Below are 16,987 nucleotides of genomic sequence, written 5' to 3'. Positions count from 1 at the left end.
AGGAAAATGGTCGGAGAAGTAGAGAATCTTTTTACCGTAGATCCGGGTCAGATTTTTATTGTACGCAATGCTTTGGTATGGAAGGCATTCATTTCAAAGTGAAATCCGTTCTGTGCTTGGTGAAAGTAGTGTTTTCCGACGGTCTGCACCCGCATAGACGGAGGTGGCTAAATTCCAACGAATTATGTTCTAAAATTTTCGGAATTTACATGGCAGAAATACGACCGTTTCCTGTCCCAGCTTAATTAAAATCTGCTTAATAATTAAACGTCTTCGAGACCAGAAGTTAAAATACATTATCACGATTTCCTTGGATCGAGAATAATTCGTTGATTTCATGAAATTAGAGAATTATCCTTTTTCGGATTATATGATAATATTGTCATATCCTCTTTGCAATAGAGCATAATAATACCGATACCTTGGTGTATTGAATTTACAGAGCGCGTTTCTAGAAGTGGTGATACCGCCGGACATAATATCCGAGGAGACCTCGAACGACTTGATGGTACCTGAGGGCGGATCCGCAAAACTGGTCTGCAAGGCTCGCGGCTATCCAAAACCTGAGATCGTATGGAAGCGAGAAGATGGCGCCGAGATTATTTCCCGTGCCGGATCGTCCGGTGGCAAAACGAAAAGTGAGTATGTTTACAAAACCTACAAACCCGTGATTGCGTCTCCAGTTAAGTTCGGTTTTTATCTTCATTACATCAGTTGGAAATACGTCGAGTATTTTTGCACTGGTTGTATTTCTTTAATACGATCATTTTTTGAAAAAGATAATACTCTTTATAAGTCGCATATTTGATTACCAATTGTGTAACTCGGATTAAACAACTCGAAAATATTATTCTACCTGATATTTCAATTATTTCAGCTCCATTTTCATTATTAAATTTTCTTTCACGGTTCTATATGACAGGTATTATATTTCATGGAAAATATGTATGGGCTTTTGGAATTTTATTTGTGATTTATATTAGTAATAATCCTTTTGCATCCTTCGGTTTTATCAATGATTTCAGTATTCATACAAAAATATCAGCAATTTTGAAAATAACGATACCGTATAATTTACATTATAGTCAATCAACGTTGAATAAATGAGGATTTATATGTTAGCTGAATCGACCTTGAGTATGCGAAAAGATTGAGAAATGGTGATGCCAATGACGTGTATATAATATGATAATATATTTTCGATGTAAGTGAAGCGGTTCGTATAAAACATCAGATTGAAATCGGAAAACAGGGATAATATCGAAATTGAAGTCAATTCGTCAACTTCACCTCGTACATTTCAATTCATAAATCACAACTTTTCGAAGACCTCCCCTTTTCTGATCGAGGCAACTGTGTCAACTGATATGTGGTACAAACGAAATTTCAGCAAATTCATGCATCTTGTGACTAGAATTTCAAAAAATAGAAATTTTTCTGTGTTAAAAATGGAATAAATTACAGCAAAAATCAAACGAACTTTTATAAATTAACTTTTACGAAGTCGACGCATTCAACGTATGATGGTACATTCAACGAATTAAAACATCCCAACATAATTTTTTCTTTTTGCGACAAATTTTTTCACATTCGTAATATAGTTTGCATGATAATTTTCGCATATTTTCATACTTCGGTGATTATGAAATCGATTTTAAAGTGCAAGATATAGGATAATTCCTCAGGCTACTGAACTCGTGAGCGAAACGAAACTGTCGCCACTCATATTTCAATGTTTTCCTTCTCGTTGCATCGAATCATGCAAATATTCGTCGCCTCGATACTTGTCACAATGCCGACTTAAGTAGAATTTTGACAGCCATTGAATGAACCAGTAATTTGATACATTCTCAGCAAAGAAATAATTTTCAAACTCGACGTGCACAGTATAGACGTAAACAAGTTAAGGAAAATAATTCATACTTTAACGTTGTAAGATAATACCATAGAATATATGAATTCTAATCTCATTCACTAGACATGACAAATATGAAACCAGGCGTCAATTTGTGAAAAAAGATCCCACGTCGTTTCTTGAAGTTTCTTTTCAAGGAAAGCACGCGCGTTTTTTTTATGTTAGATAGCGAAATATTAGAAATAATTTGAAGAATAAAAATTTCAGCAGTATACGAATAAACTCACGTTACTCGCATTATCTTGTGAAGCCCTCCAGTTTTATTTCCATTTCGAACCGCTTCGTCTGTTGAATTCGTAGAATTTCATAGAAAAATTCAAGTATACGTTTTTGAGAAATAGTACCAATTTAAAGGTAAGATCGAGTTTCAGTACAAAAGACTTGTAACGCAAGCATGTCTGTTCGAAGAACACGTCTACTTCTACTCCTCTCTTCTTTGATATTTTTCGAGATTATTTTAGTTATTCAAATATAGAGTTCGTGGATTCCTTACCAAAAAAACGTTTTAATTTTTAAAAGAATATTTATTATCGGGAATATAGGAAGAAATAAGATATTTTTTAGAGACAATAATGCATTCTTTTGCATAAAACAATCGAGTATTTTCATTCCGTCGAGAGAAATGCTGATTCGCAAACGAAGGTGAAACTGCATTTTCACCCTCTGTTGTTCGCTCGCACTTCGTGAGGAGTTCGAGCAAGTAGTATCGATGTGTTGAATTGAACGGGACGATAGCGGAACCTTAAGCTTCGTATCGTATCTAATCCAATGTGTTTGATTAGTAATAGAGCCAATTCGATTATTTACTCGATAAGGTTGAACGAATCAACCGTGTAAGTAGCTTTCCATTAACATCGAGATTCAATTGAAGCATTACACTTTAGATGTCAAAATTCTGAAATTCAAACAGACAATAAGGCAAACAGACAAATTTTTAAAAACTATATATTTAGTCTTTATCTTTCGTATTGATTCATCAAAAGCAAACTTGCAAATTTATTCGAATGAGAAATCCTTCGAATCAGCGAAAATATTACTTGCACGAGTTCGAATAAACGATTTTTTAAGCAATCAGTTTCAAATAAACTTCTCACTTTTATTCCTCTAACCGACAGCACCTTTACAAATTAATTTTCCATAAAATATCACTGTATTCGTTTAATAAAAAAAAAAGCTCAGACATACGTAAATAATTCAGATTGGTAAGTTTGCGTTTCGGTTTCTCGAGAAATCACCCATTCGACAAGCGGCTCACAAAATTTTTCAGAATCTTTAATTCCGCCCGTCTGACTCTGTATTGCAGTAGCTACTGCTGAAGGGGAAACGCTGACTTTGTCGAAAGTAACCAGAAGCGAGATGGGCACCTACCTGTGCATCGCGAGTAACGGAGTACCACCATCAGTCAGCAAACGAATGATGCTGCACGTACACTGTGAGTACGCCCTAATATCGTTTCACTAGCTATTTTCACCGAAAAGATTTATCTCAGCCACCCTTCGTAATCCAAAGATTATCTTCATAGCCGAGGAATGGATTCTGCTAATTCCCGTCTATCAGGTTCTGCCTTATTTTTAGAGATTCTTACACGTTTCTGAACACGTACCATGCACCACGATTTATCAATGTCCACCACTATCGATCTAATTATCCCCCTGGTGTAATAATAGTTGAGGTCATTTATTTACAACGATTTAATATAGAAAATTTAATATAGGAGATAGGAAAAAAGTAGATGAACAACATCTCAATGAATGGTAAAGATTTTATCGCCAATGTTAACGTGATTGTTTATCCGTTGTTTTGAGTGAATCGTCTGGAGCGTAATATGGAGATCTTGTCTGTGATAATTTTTGTTGCTTTTTATATAATTGTCGAATAGATTTTATGATAAGCTTGATCTAGGAGAAACTCGGATCTAACTCACAAATAAGATTACCAATCTCTCTTGGTATAATAATTTCTTTATTTAGTGATTCTTTCACGATCTATAATCATTCTATCTATAATCAACCGTTTATCAATGCTTCGAAATATTTAAATAAGTCCCTCACGTCTGTTTTCTTCGCTGACTGCACGTGAAGCTGTAAATTGAGTTACATCATCATACTTAAAACATATTCAACGTCATGTCACACATATCAAATTTGTAACTTGTTTCCTACCGTCATATTCAAAATAAATATACTTCCAAACTCGTATCATTACATTGTCATAACAAAATTCTCTTCCTACACGAAATGTGGTAAAATGCAAAATCTAGACAATATTTTTCATTAAAAATGCTTGAACTTCTTTACTATAAAAGTTGTAGCGATTGAAATTTTGAAAAAATGTATTGTACATATAAATACTTCAAAAGTATTACCGGTTCTAATAATAAAGCAATTACTCTTTAGCGCTTGAAAATTATCGTTCACTGTAAGAATATATTACAGCCCTTTTATTGAACCCTTCAACCTTTATTTTCCCGTGAAAACAAATTAATGTTTGATGCTTCATAAGTCGTGCGTGTTTTCACGAATCAATTATTTTATATATGGAGATAGAAGCTTGGGAATTCATTACACACGTGTATTGAGACTTACACAGTGTTATCAAAACACATGAATTTGTTGCTCAGCAACGTAAAGAATTTAGGAAATGTAATTGATGAAGAAACGTTTATTTTATACGAATTTCGCAAATCTTCAAATCTCTAAAAAATGTGTCAAACATTAAAAGCCTAGGAAGTCTAAAATTTCTATAAAACCGAAGAATACTAAAAATTCTGAAAATAAAAATTCTAGATCTTTTTGAAGTCTCAATACAAATAGCTATCATTTTACGTGCTGAAACAAGATCCATCGAAACGAAATTGATGGCGTTCAATTACGTGTTTAACCATGTATTTCCCTCTGTTCTTCAAGGAAAAGAAGAAAGAGGAAAGGTGAACAGAATTCTTTGAAACATTAAGACATAAAAATTTCTTAAAATTCACGACGCCGAGAGACGAAATGCATCATTGACAAAGCACAAGGAATAGAACAAAGAAATAAAATTCCTCCGGCAACTAGACCACGATAAAGCCATCATATTCCCGCCACTTAGGCACGGAGTGTATTCTGTGAATCGCACAATGTGAAGCCGCGGTCCTATCCGACGCGAGTTGCAATCTTAAGGACGTCCCACCTCAAACCAAATGCACACAGCATGGTTAGGCTACCAAAGGCAAAGGAGAACGAATGAAGAAGAAGCAAAAAGAAAGAAATAAAGAAGCGAAGAAAGAGGAAAGCAAGAGTGTGGTTGCAGCGAGTATGCACGAAGATAGCCATCGTATCCTTCTTTACATAATTTCAACGTGGCAAAAGGGAAACTCGTATCTGTATTAGAAACGGAGAAGAAGAAGCAGTGAGAAGGTGGAAAGCGAGAGGATGATTGCAGACAGTAACGGAGTGGAAAAAAGAAAGTAAGGATAAATTGCAACTTAAATAACAGCAGAAACGAGCTAAGGCGCGACGAATATAGTCTACAAAGCAGAATCCTGGAAAAAGAGAAAGATAATATAATTATCCTGTAGACGATATATCGACTGCTAAATATAGATAGAAAGTAAAAGAAGAATAAGCACGAGAAAGGAAATGCGTACGTATCCAATGGAATACGCAAAAATAGTGAATAAAGTTTAATAAAGGCAATATGGCAATTTATAGTGCTCAAAGAGTAATCGAAGCAGTTTTAATCCGTTAATTTACATTTATTTATCTTAAATCTTAAAACTCCACGCTTACAATTAGATCTCAAAACTGAAACTGGCACACAAAATTGAAAATGAACAGAATCCCCAAATAAAGTCTAACAGTAATTAAGCCTACAAGTTCAAGTCAACAACGGAATAGTGAACGAACAAGCAAGTTGGAAGAAAAGGCGTGTAAGCAAAAGAACTGCGAAGTGAAGCACGAATCAGTGGTGTAGCCAAGGACCGGCGAGTTAAATCGCGGTTACTATTGCGTTCCTCGGTGTCTTAGGATCGAGAGAGAGGTAATTCTTCGCCGGAAATTGGATGTACCTAGGTTCCTGCTACGATCTTGCACCTGCCCTCGAGCGATAAGATCGTGCGGGATAATCGAATTTCATTGAATACGCTCCGTGCCCGCAGACCGTATAGACGATTGCATTCGCGAGCTATTGCTTCGAAATTCAAGCGATCGGGGCTATTGTCGATTGAGAGACCAGGCTGAGGAGAAGGACAAACCGGATCATCTCGAAGATGGCTGGAGGATCGTCTGTGTGTTACGGGGAAACGCTCAAAGACAGGCAGAGAAAGGGGTTTTACGATCGATCCGGTTCGACTCGTTCTGATTGTTACATCGCCACGCAAAGCGAGAAATTTACGTGGTATCTTCGTTGGGAACGGGTAACGATCGTCCCTCCTTTTATCTTCCACGAACAAGTAAAACAGAAGAAGAACGCGAGAGGACCTGGTTTCCTATCTCTGTCTTTTCTCTTTTTTTTTTTTTTTTGATAACAGCGCGCGGTCCTCGACGCGAGTCGAAAGGACCTCGTTGCCTGGAAACGTGACCGGAGGGAAGGAAGAGGAGAGGCGCGAATTTTTGTCCGATTCGGCCATTCCAAAGGTCTTCCGCGAAATTTCATTTTGATACAATTTCAAGATAGGTCGTTACAACGAATCTTAAGGGTACTCGCGCGCGATAGAACATTTATTCTATGAGAGAAACGACGATGCTTCTTTTCGCATGAAAGCGCCACTAGGACTCTTTCTTTCGTTAATTCGCTGGCTGATAAGGAATTTCTTTCCGTATCTCTGCTGCGAGAAATTTGTGAAAGAAATTTGTTCCTGGAAGTAGGAAATTGAATATATCGAAGTTAATGTACAAAATGTGGAATGTTGGTATTGAAGCAACATCAAAGCACTTTCAGAATAATTTCGTTAGAGTTAACGAAAACCTTTATTTAAAACGTCTTATAGACCAATCGTTTCTCGATATTTTTAATGAAGAATAACAAAAGGACCTCCAAAAGAAATTGCACGTAAGAAAACTACGATGCATCATTACGCCTGTGAAAAAACATATTCTCCGAGAAAGATGGTATTTTTTTAATGATTCGCATATTTTCTTCCGCATAATTTTTTAATTGCAACCATACCACTTGTCCCAGTTACGTGGACCACTCTGTATATTGTCGACAACTTTTCTACGTTCCATGTAACAGACAATATGAGTTTTAAAAACTTGTATCATTTGTTCACGTGGAAAAACCTTCTCATTTTTCTCACCAATGTCTAACTCATATCCGCCTAGATGGTTCGTTGATGTTTGATGAAACGCGTTGATAATGTTCAACATATCCTCGCTATACGAACGTACATAGCGACAGAAGTGGAAAATCAGATTAATAATCTCTGGCTTCTGAATTAAACATGCAGTGGTTCAAATTCAGCGCGTAATTCCCAATTGTGCAATAGCTGGTCATTATTGTGCAGAAAGCCTGCTTAACCGTTGCCAACACCTTCCCACCATTTTGCTTTCCCTGTTGTACAACTCTTGAATAGCAACGTGTGAATGGAAATAACTGACACATCGGCTGCGTTCACAGAGCTCTGGTTAATTGTTGGTTGATTACACGCGATTTACTGGCCGCGACCAAAACAAATTCGATTGTTTAATTAGCGTGTCTTACAACGGTGAAACGATACGCGAACGAGACTCCGTTCATCGCGTGATTTATCACGTTAGTCATAGTTATCTGTCGTTTTTACTCGTCAGGAGACGATGATCGTACAGAATATCGTATAAAATACACGAAACGAGCATATCTGTTGCATAACTTTGACAATCGCTGACATTTTAATCGATGATTATCTTTGATACGATAAAAGGAAGAGTCGAAAATAATATTAATGAAAGAGTATCGTAGTAAAACATGGTTTACCTATGTAATAATAGAATGGAATTGGGTATTATCTTATTAAGGTAGAGACACCATGGTTTTCTCATTCTAAAGCGAGGAAAATGCTGCTTCCCGTGGACCATACTTATCCCGTGGAAACCGCAGTCTTCTCTATCTAGAATCCCTTAATGTCTTTCCTTGTAAGCTTATTTTACGTCAAAAAACAACACCGTTTAAATGGACCTTAATTCGTCAGCAATCTCTTTATTCTATTTTTGAATAAATATTTTCTTTCATTTAAACTCCCAAATGACAATTTATTAAAATTCAAATGTAAAGAAGTTCTCGTATCTTATCAATTACTACGTTTATTTTATTAATCGATCTCGTGATTAATCTTTCTACATTTCAATAAAGTTCTGGTTATAATTTAATACTTTAATCGCAATTAGTTATCCCTCGACGATTCTAAATTTTATTATTAAAAACACCTATAAAACATAAAACTGAAAGGTTGCAGTTTTCTGTTGGTTACGTATACTTTCTACGATGGTACTCAAAAAAACAGTAAACCTCAAAGTGTTTATTAGCCGAAAGTTATTTAGCAAGGTGGCTCGGTTCTGCAGAATATTTCGGTCAAGAAAATTAAAGGGTTAGATTTACTGGGTCACTGTTCTACCCTAAATAAACGTGCCCACTAGCTATCTATCTAGACCGTTTCACTCGCAGGACTTAATTTAGATTCGTGCGGATTAACTTCTAACTTTTGACCGACTCTGCAACTAGTCTACAGCTACGAACCTTTTCACGTCACTGATCACACTACTGATTCTTCCAATTTTTATTTGCAGCAATGCACGATCTGATAAGACAATAATATCGAAATATTTGCACCAACAATGAACGATTTGATCAATCTTCTTTGATCATTTTGAAGAATATATTATCCATGAGAATCACGCGTAATATACCGCGATCCAACAGTTTCATTTGACAGAAAACTAATCGATAGAGGAGAAAAAACAAGGGGTACAAGTTTCCAATAGACCTAATAGGCGATGCTAGTCGAGGCTTCGCGAGTTCCTCGCAAATTGAAGTAGCCTCGATGCATCGTGCTACCTGCATTTATCGCGGCTGTCTGCGTTAATCAAACTGATTACAACTGCCGTAAATCGCTGTCGCTGGCGGAACAATTTCGGGCCAGTTCACCTCTTCTGGGACAAATTGTACGAAGCTTTATTTTGTTCCGCGCAATTCCGCTTCCATTCCTGGAGTATCGCATGTAACAATCGCTTTGTAATTGCTTATGACGATACATGGAAGAACTTATAAGAACATAACTAGTTCCGCCACTATTGCAAATTTTCATAGTTGGAAGGTTAAAATTTATATATTAAGAGAATTTCGGGGAATAGATCTTAATATGTCATAAATGTCTTATGTACTTTACTATTCACGTATTAAAATACTTTGGTTTTATTATAACAGTATGTAAATTTTATCAAAGTATACGAATTAATGATTTTTTTTTTCGGTAGAATATTACAACCAATTCTTACGAAGAATTTTTAGTAATTACGATGTCGCGTTTCCATGGCATAATATCTATAACCTTACGGTAAGGCTACTTCTTTTAGTACATATCTTAATGGATTAAAGTATCTTCTTTGGTGGTCTACTCTATTTAGAAGCTGGGTCACTAGAGGATTGTAATGCTTAGTCAAGCGTATACTGTAGCTGTTACTGAATTTCAAAATTTCTTCTTTAACTGTTGGTATTTTTAAGTCTCTGTGTATGGTTTCATTGGTTTACATACCGAGGTGCATTACAGATAAACCTGAGCGTTTTCGATTGAAATCATTCAATGGATTTCAATGTTAGAGTTGAATTCCTGCATCCCACAGTTGAATCCCGTAGATCCATACAGGTTTTAGAATGATTTTGTATAAAATGATTTTACTTTCTAGACTTAATTTCAAACGCTGACCTATGAGCCAGTAGAGCTGTCTTACTTTAAGTAGAACTTACTTATTTCCAAGTTAATCTTTTGTTTAATAGCATTCCTAGATACTTTACTGTATCCATGGCTGGAATTATTGTGGTGTTTAGCACTACCAGTGGACATGTGCATTTGTTTAAGATGAACGTAACATGCGTTGATTTGCCTTCATTTGTGTTAATACGCTATGTATGGCAACATTTTACAATTTTATCCAAGTGCTCCTGGAGGACTAGAGAAGCTACTTCGGGGTTTTTCATTCGCTGTTAAGACTGCAGTATTGTCAACGAATGTAGCTCTATTGACATTGGCCGAAGTGAGTAGGTCTGTCGTATAGATAAAGTATAAGATTGGTCCAAGTACACTGCCTTGTGGTACTCCAGCCTCAGTAGAAAAAGCTGCAGTTGTACCATCTAAAAATCTAATCTTAAATTGTCTGTTATTTAGGTAAGAATGCATGATTGAATAGTATTGACGAGACAAAATTTTTTTGAGCTTGTAGTAATCCAGGATGTCATGCCTTATCGAAAGCCTGTTTAATGTCGAAGAATACTTCTGAGTAATATTTTTTCTTTTCCAATTCCCGGCTAATATTATGTGTAATACGGTATACCTGTTCAGTTGTTGAATGCCGTTTTCGGAACCCAAATTGATGATTTGGAGTCGTCATGGTATCATGCAGTATGTATACGTAGGCGTTCGCTTAACTGTTTTTCGAAGAGTTTGGATAGGCTCGATAGTAAGCTGAATGGATGGTATGATACCACTTTCGTTAGTGAATGAGTGTGATGATTAACAGTTTCCATGAAAATGGATAATAACCAAAAATGGATGATTACGTCAAAAATGGATGTCATGAGTGCTATCCCCTTTTTTGATAATTCTTTGATCACCTTATCGCTGATCATGACGTGTCCTAGGGCCTTCTTAGAGTTAAGGTTTTTGTCAATCATTGCATTGACTTCCTGGGAAGAAAAGAACTTGATAGGGAAAAAGGCTTGGCTTGACGATTGAAGATGTTTAAATGTCTCGGTTTCACACGAAGTGAATTTAGGAGAAAACGGTTTGAATACTGTAGGTAGATGAGAAGCGAATAGGTTGGCTCTGTCTATGGGACACTTTGACCAATCACCACGTGGAGAGCTAAGGGAAGGAATTATTTGCTGTGATCTGGTGAGTCTGTTCGGAACTTTCCAGAGAGAGTAGTTTGTAACGGATGTGGGAGACAGCTTCTCCCGATATATTTGAAAACACTCATTTCTGAACTTTTGTGGAAATTTTCTGGTTGGGTTGTTTAGTTTCCGTTTGTCTTCTATTTTGTTTTTTTCAAGTTTGTCTACTTCAGAATGTCTGCTGCTTCGCCATAACCTTTGTAACTTCCTTTTATCTTCGATTTTTTCTTTATAGCGTTTGGATACTTGTGTTGGGTTATATACTCTAACTTTTGGAGTAGAAGAGCGACACGCATTTATTATGTTGTTCGTCAGATACTCAATTGCTGCATCTATATCTTCTTTTGTTTTTAGTGGTTTAATTTTGAAACGTTGAAGGATTCCCTAAAGTGAGACCAGTTAATTGGTTTGTTATAGATTCAGATAGCAGGTTGATTTTCAATAATTGTAGAGCCGACTGTTACAATAACTGGTGAGTGATTTGAGGACAACTCTAGAGAAGAATTAATGTACCTTGAATGTACCTCGGGGATATATTCTTGTTTATGAAGAAGTCAAGTAATTTGTTTGTGTCCGTAGGCCAGTACGTGGGCTCACCTGTACTAACGTAATTTAATTTATTTGATAAAATACTTTTGTATAGTAATCTACCTTTTGAAGTGATGTTTCTATTACCCCAGTCAATACGTTTAGCGTTAAAATCGCCTCCTGCTATAAACCTGTGATCCAGACTTTAAAAAAAATGATCAAAATCCTCCTGTAATAGACTGTGCCTCGAAAAACAATACATAGCAGGTATTTCAAACGGGCTATGCCAATCTTGAATCATAATGTTAGTTGCTTGGAGATGATCCTTCTTGTATAGTGGAAGTCGTAGTGCTTGATATTAGATTTTATAATAATACCTGATCCGCCAAATATTGTAACCGCTGGCTTTAAACTAATTTTTGTCCGTAAAATGAGTTTCAGAAATAAGCATTATGTCTATTTTTTGGCAGTTTAGAAGATTTCTAGGTCGTTTTTATGTCGAGCCAGACCGTTAGCGTTCCGATACGTATTGACTTCATTGTATTGTAGCGGCACATGAATCATAGGACGAGGCGGATCAGAGCGACTCATGTTGTTATTGCGCCTCGAAACACGGACACAACCTTGACGTACGAAACATATCGACAGACAAACTCCGGACAAAACAAAGTCACCGTTATGGGCAACCGTCGATCTAAGACAAATTCAAATTTTCCGACCAGTATAAATAAACGGACGCGATCGCGAGCGAGGCAATATATAGAGAGTATCTACGATTCATGGATCAATATCTACGAGTCGAGTTTTCCGCGAGCGATCATACTCTCTTTGCAACTTCATTTGTACGAGCGTCCCTCGATGGTATTTATATTTATTATATTTATTCAAAATATAATTGACGGGTTGCAGCAGCAATTTCTCGTATTCCAAATTATTAATCCTCACTCAATACACTACAGCATTAAGCGTCATTTTGTTTATTACACTAACGTTAGCAGAGGAAGCGGGTTATTGATCCGTTCTGCTTGTTTCTCAATTAGTTTCTCTAGCCCGTAAAAAATTTCTGTAGTTTGTTATTTTGTTGAAAATTTCGTTATTTTGTTTATTACTAGCGTTAGCGGAGCCAGCAGGTTATTGATCTGTTCTGTTTGCTTCTCAATTAGTTTCTCTAGCCGGTAAAGGATTTCTGTAGTTTGTGCATTAACTGTTTGGCTGTTATCGTGGGCGTTTATTGCTCGTATTTCCTAGAATTGCCCGAGTATAGGATACGAATGAAGAGGCAAGTCTTAAATGACTTCTTATTTCGTTATCTGGAGAAGTAATATTAGGATTCGGATTGTATTTAAGTCTAAATTCAAGGTACATTTTTTTACGGAGCACTTTATGAGCGGAACAGCCTTTATAATTCTTTGGATGATTACCTCAGCAAGGACGCATTTCGGAGGAATGTCTGTCGGTTTAGTGCACTCCTTTGTTCTTTTGTATTTTGTATTTTGTAATTGCACTTCACAATTTTGTCAATGTTATAAATGATTTAATTATTTGCTTGAGGTCTATGAGAAACAAGGGCATTGGATTTTGTGTAGCTCTGTGTTTTATATCGCTGATATTAGTTATTTCGTATCCGTGCTGTAGAAGTTCTTCCTTTAATTCTTCTAGGTCTGCTGAGTAATGTAAGTTGCGTAGGATTACACAAAAAGGTCTGTCCTGTCTTAATTGAAACAGTGTGAAAGTTAGCATTCAGCATTTTTAGAAATTTTATTATTTTTCTATATGAATCAGGGTTACTCGATATTATCTTGACCTGGTCATTATTTACTTTTTAATTTGAATTCGTCTGTACTGACGACACTTTTCGTCATTATTTGTATTATTTGTATGTCTATGACGTCATCAGGGTGGGTTGGAAGAGATGGGGAGTCCTTCTGTGATAGTTAACTTTCAGGTATATCCATTAGGTGTATCTAATAGTACAAATCTATTGGAGGTTGTTATTGCGTTTGTGGCGGATCGGTATCAACAGGACGCCAACAGGTCGAGGCATCAATGCGGCGCAACACCTCCCGGGCGATCCGCTGGTACCAACCGCCAACACTAGAGGGCTACGACGACAACGAGTCTGTCTAACTCGCTAGCGGTCGAATATACGGACAATTGATACAAATACCGTACCTAGCGAGACTGCCTCTACGTCTAAGGCAGGGACTACCGGGCATAGCCTTACTGACGAGTCCACCGGTAGTCCCGGGACGAAACGCACAACTTTCTTTTCATCCGTCACACGTTTATATCAGAATCTTCTTTGGATTTTGCATTCCTTTTTATATCCTTTTTCCCCTCCGGACTTCTTCTATGCTTATTTCTAGAAAATTCTTTGGATGAGTGTGGCAGATCATTTAGATGATGGATTAAGGAATGTCCTGGTTGTATGTTCGAAGCCATCTCCGAACCAGATAATACCGATTATAGTGAAAATCGGTATCAACGATCGAGTAGTTTCATACGCTACTCTTCGTTTTCACTTCAAGATACATAGCTACAGTTGTCCTTTTCTAACGGTATTATTCGCTTACTGTTTGTAAACTGGCCGAGGATTATAGCAGACGTCTGTACGCCATGACAGCTGGATCACGACTATGAATTAATGATGAATTAGTAATTAGAAGCAGCATATATTGACCTGTTTATAAGCGAACACTTTACACACATCTGTCCCATTCTTTAAAGTTGCTTCTCTAGATATAAGACACTTTTTTCCTTCGCAACAGCATTAGTGACAAATAAACGAATGAAAAACGATCGTCTGGTACACGCGGTCTCCGTGAGAGAAAACTACGTCTGTTCGGGAAAGTTTTGCAAGGTCGATGCTATTAACGAGATTCCTGATACCGGTGACGCACCAGTAACGACTGCTATAGGAAGTTGATACTAAAAAGCGACGGATAGTTTGTACACAAATTCCGAGGCGACTCGGTTCAACTTCTTCTATGAATTTGAAACTCGTCGCGAATGGAATTCTTCGTTGAACAGGCGTTCAAATTCGCCGAAAGGAATGGAATTCGACCACTTTCCAAAACTTAAAATATGGATTTAATTGAAGTTTACACCACTCCCCTCCGATGACTATGTATGAGTCGACTAAACTTTCATCGACCAGTGGGATATTTATCGAGGAGAAACGCGATTCTGATGACAGATCGATCGAAAGAAGCTTATGCATATTTTAAAGTATACCTACTCTGCAAATATTATTTTAAGATATATCTGACGACTCCTTTGAATTTAAATCTCGTATTAAAATTCCAACGTTATTGGATTCTATTCTTACTTTGAACTACGTTTAAAATACGAAACATTGTAACCTGCAATTTTTCTTTCCCAGAGAACAAGTATTCTAACGTTAAGATAATAAATCTAAAGATATCCTTTGTGTAAATTATATCACCATAAGCAATACAATGGCTGCAAAAAAAGTATTTACGCATACCTTTATTTTCCAATGAAATGCTTTTTTATCAGCTTTCACGTTTCATTTTTATAGTATCAAATTTTTGTAGTGAATCCCATACAGATAGGAGAAATCATAGTAATGGTTTGAATCAGTAATGAAAAATTGTCGTTTTTATTGTCCATGCGCCAATCTGGAATTTCGTCTCTTGTTTCCATAGATAAGAACTTTACGCGCATACCTCTTACTGCAGTATTGGATTTCTGTCGCCTTTACCTACCACTACCTCCCCTTACACGTTAAACTGCAGTTTACGATTTCTGCTTTACATCCTTTTTACGTCGCGCACTTTTTAGTCGGACTATTGTGATTTATGATCGCGTTATCATCCGTAACATCACGACCAATGAATTCCTTCCATGGATACGATCGGTCGAAGCATTCTTGCCATGTGCGTATGCTAGTCCAAATGGAATCGTATTATTCGATTAAAACGAGCAATCTTGTATCTCCATTGGACAAACAGAAATTATGGTTACACCGGTAGATCACGTTGGAATTAACGATTTTGAAATTGCTTATGCTGCTCGATTCGAATTTTTGAGATTGGAACTTTAACGTTGAATGTACTAACGTCGATGTAGGTGTAGTAACATACGAAATTTGAGCAGCAAAGCATTTTTTATGGATTGTTAACATTCAAACGAATCGCATATAAAAATATTAATATTTTTGCAACTTTTCAAGGATTACGATATGCTCATTTGCAAAATTCAAAATTCTTATCCTCAGTTCATCTTTTAAACCTACGTTGGCAAGATTTTGCAATCTTTGGCCTAAATTTAATATTGTATAATCGCGCAGCGTGGCAAGCATTTGTCAGTCACTGAAGAGGCAGCAACGAAGACGATATGAAATTTACATTATTCCCAGGGATTATTTGCGTCAAAACGTAGCGGATGGACGCCGGAAACTCGATGGTTACTGGTAGTTTCACAAGCGACGAGTACATCTTTAAACTGTCCATCAATATTGAACGAAGAAACCGTCGTACCAATCGTCTATTCACGCCGCGACGGCGGCTTGGTAGAGATGCAGCGAAGCGCGAAGGTTACAGTATTACCATGGAAGTACGAAGATCTGTCCTTTGGCCTAGAAGCAGAGGGAATTCTGCTTTCTATGGGAGCCATCCCCGCGAAACCACAACCTGCTCCCTTAGCCAGTCAACCTAGAAACCTATTACAGGATTTCCTAGCGTTTTGCCGCAGCACGACAAGCGTATTTCGCTCCACAGTATTCCCAACTGGACATCTTTAAACGATTCGCTGTTTTAACACGTTCTACACAGCGCCGCCACCCGTTACGCTTGAATTCGTCCCTTGTCGACGATTTAAAGCAAATTTTACATTTTACATGTTCCATCTAATTGGCAGTATTACAAATTTATCCCTTTTCCTGGCTATGTCTCTCTCTTGTTCAAATGAAATAGTTAAATTTTTTATGAAAGTGAAAGTATTCTAGAAGAATCATTCTATATTAAATCAACATCTTTTTCGAAATAAGATTAAATCTTTTTGTATCCCAATTTCATTCTTATCTCGGAAAACTTTCAATATCTTTATATATGAAATTTTAATATAAAATTACACGAATCAATAACGATTCTTTCGTTTTACTCTCAAACTGAAGGAATTTGTTAACGATAGAAAACAGTCTTGCGGGTACAATCCTTAAATTCTGAAGAAACTGTAAGTTAATAATTCCTTGGTTTAGTCAACATTCATACGAGACAATAAATAGACTAGGGAGAACCGGCGCAGTCGTTAATACAAGTTAAGAAAGATTTATCGGAGGTTACCAGCAACTTTTGATATTATAGCGTTAATACTCATCATGAAGATCGGCTACCATCGGAGAAACCACATAAAGCGGCTTGACCAGCCGACCTGGAAACCTATTAGGGCATCCCAATGTTTCGCCTTACAGGCTTACTTCATCGCCACAATCGTATCAGGGGACACACCTTCGGCCGAAAT

At 36.9% G+C, this 16,987-nt stretch overlaps 1 protein-coding gene across 1 annotated transcript in view; it reads left to right on the top strand.

Moving 5' to 3' along the window:
- The window catches only part of LOC117160256 (lachesin), a 187,529-nt gene that overhangs the window by 149,230 nt on the left and 21,312 nt on the right, over positions 1 to 16,987 (top strand). The window contains exons 5-6 of the mRNA XM_033340900.2: positions 443 to 638; positions 3,219 to 3,347. Coding sequence (XP_033196791.2) covers positions 443 to 638; positions 3,219 to 3,347 — 325 coding nt within the window. The remainder of the gene's footprint in view (positions 1 to 442; positions 639 to 3,218; positions 3,348 to 16,987) is intronic.

This window comes from Bombus vancouverensis, chromosome 6 (genome assembly GCF_051014615.1).
Source record: "Bombus vancouverensis nearcticus chromosome 6, iyBomVanc1_principal, whole genome shotgun sequence".
In the NCBI taxonomy this organism is placed as follows: Eukaryota; Metazoa; Arthropoda; class Insecta; order Hymenoptera; family Apidae; genus Bombus; species Bombus vancouverensis.
This window is presented reverse-complemented; position numbering and strand designations above follow the sequence as displayed.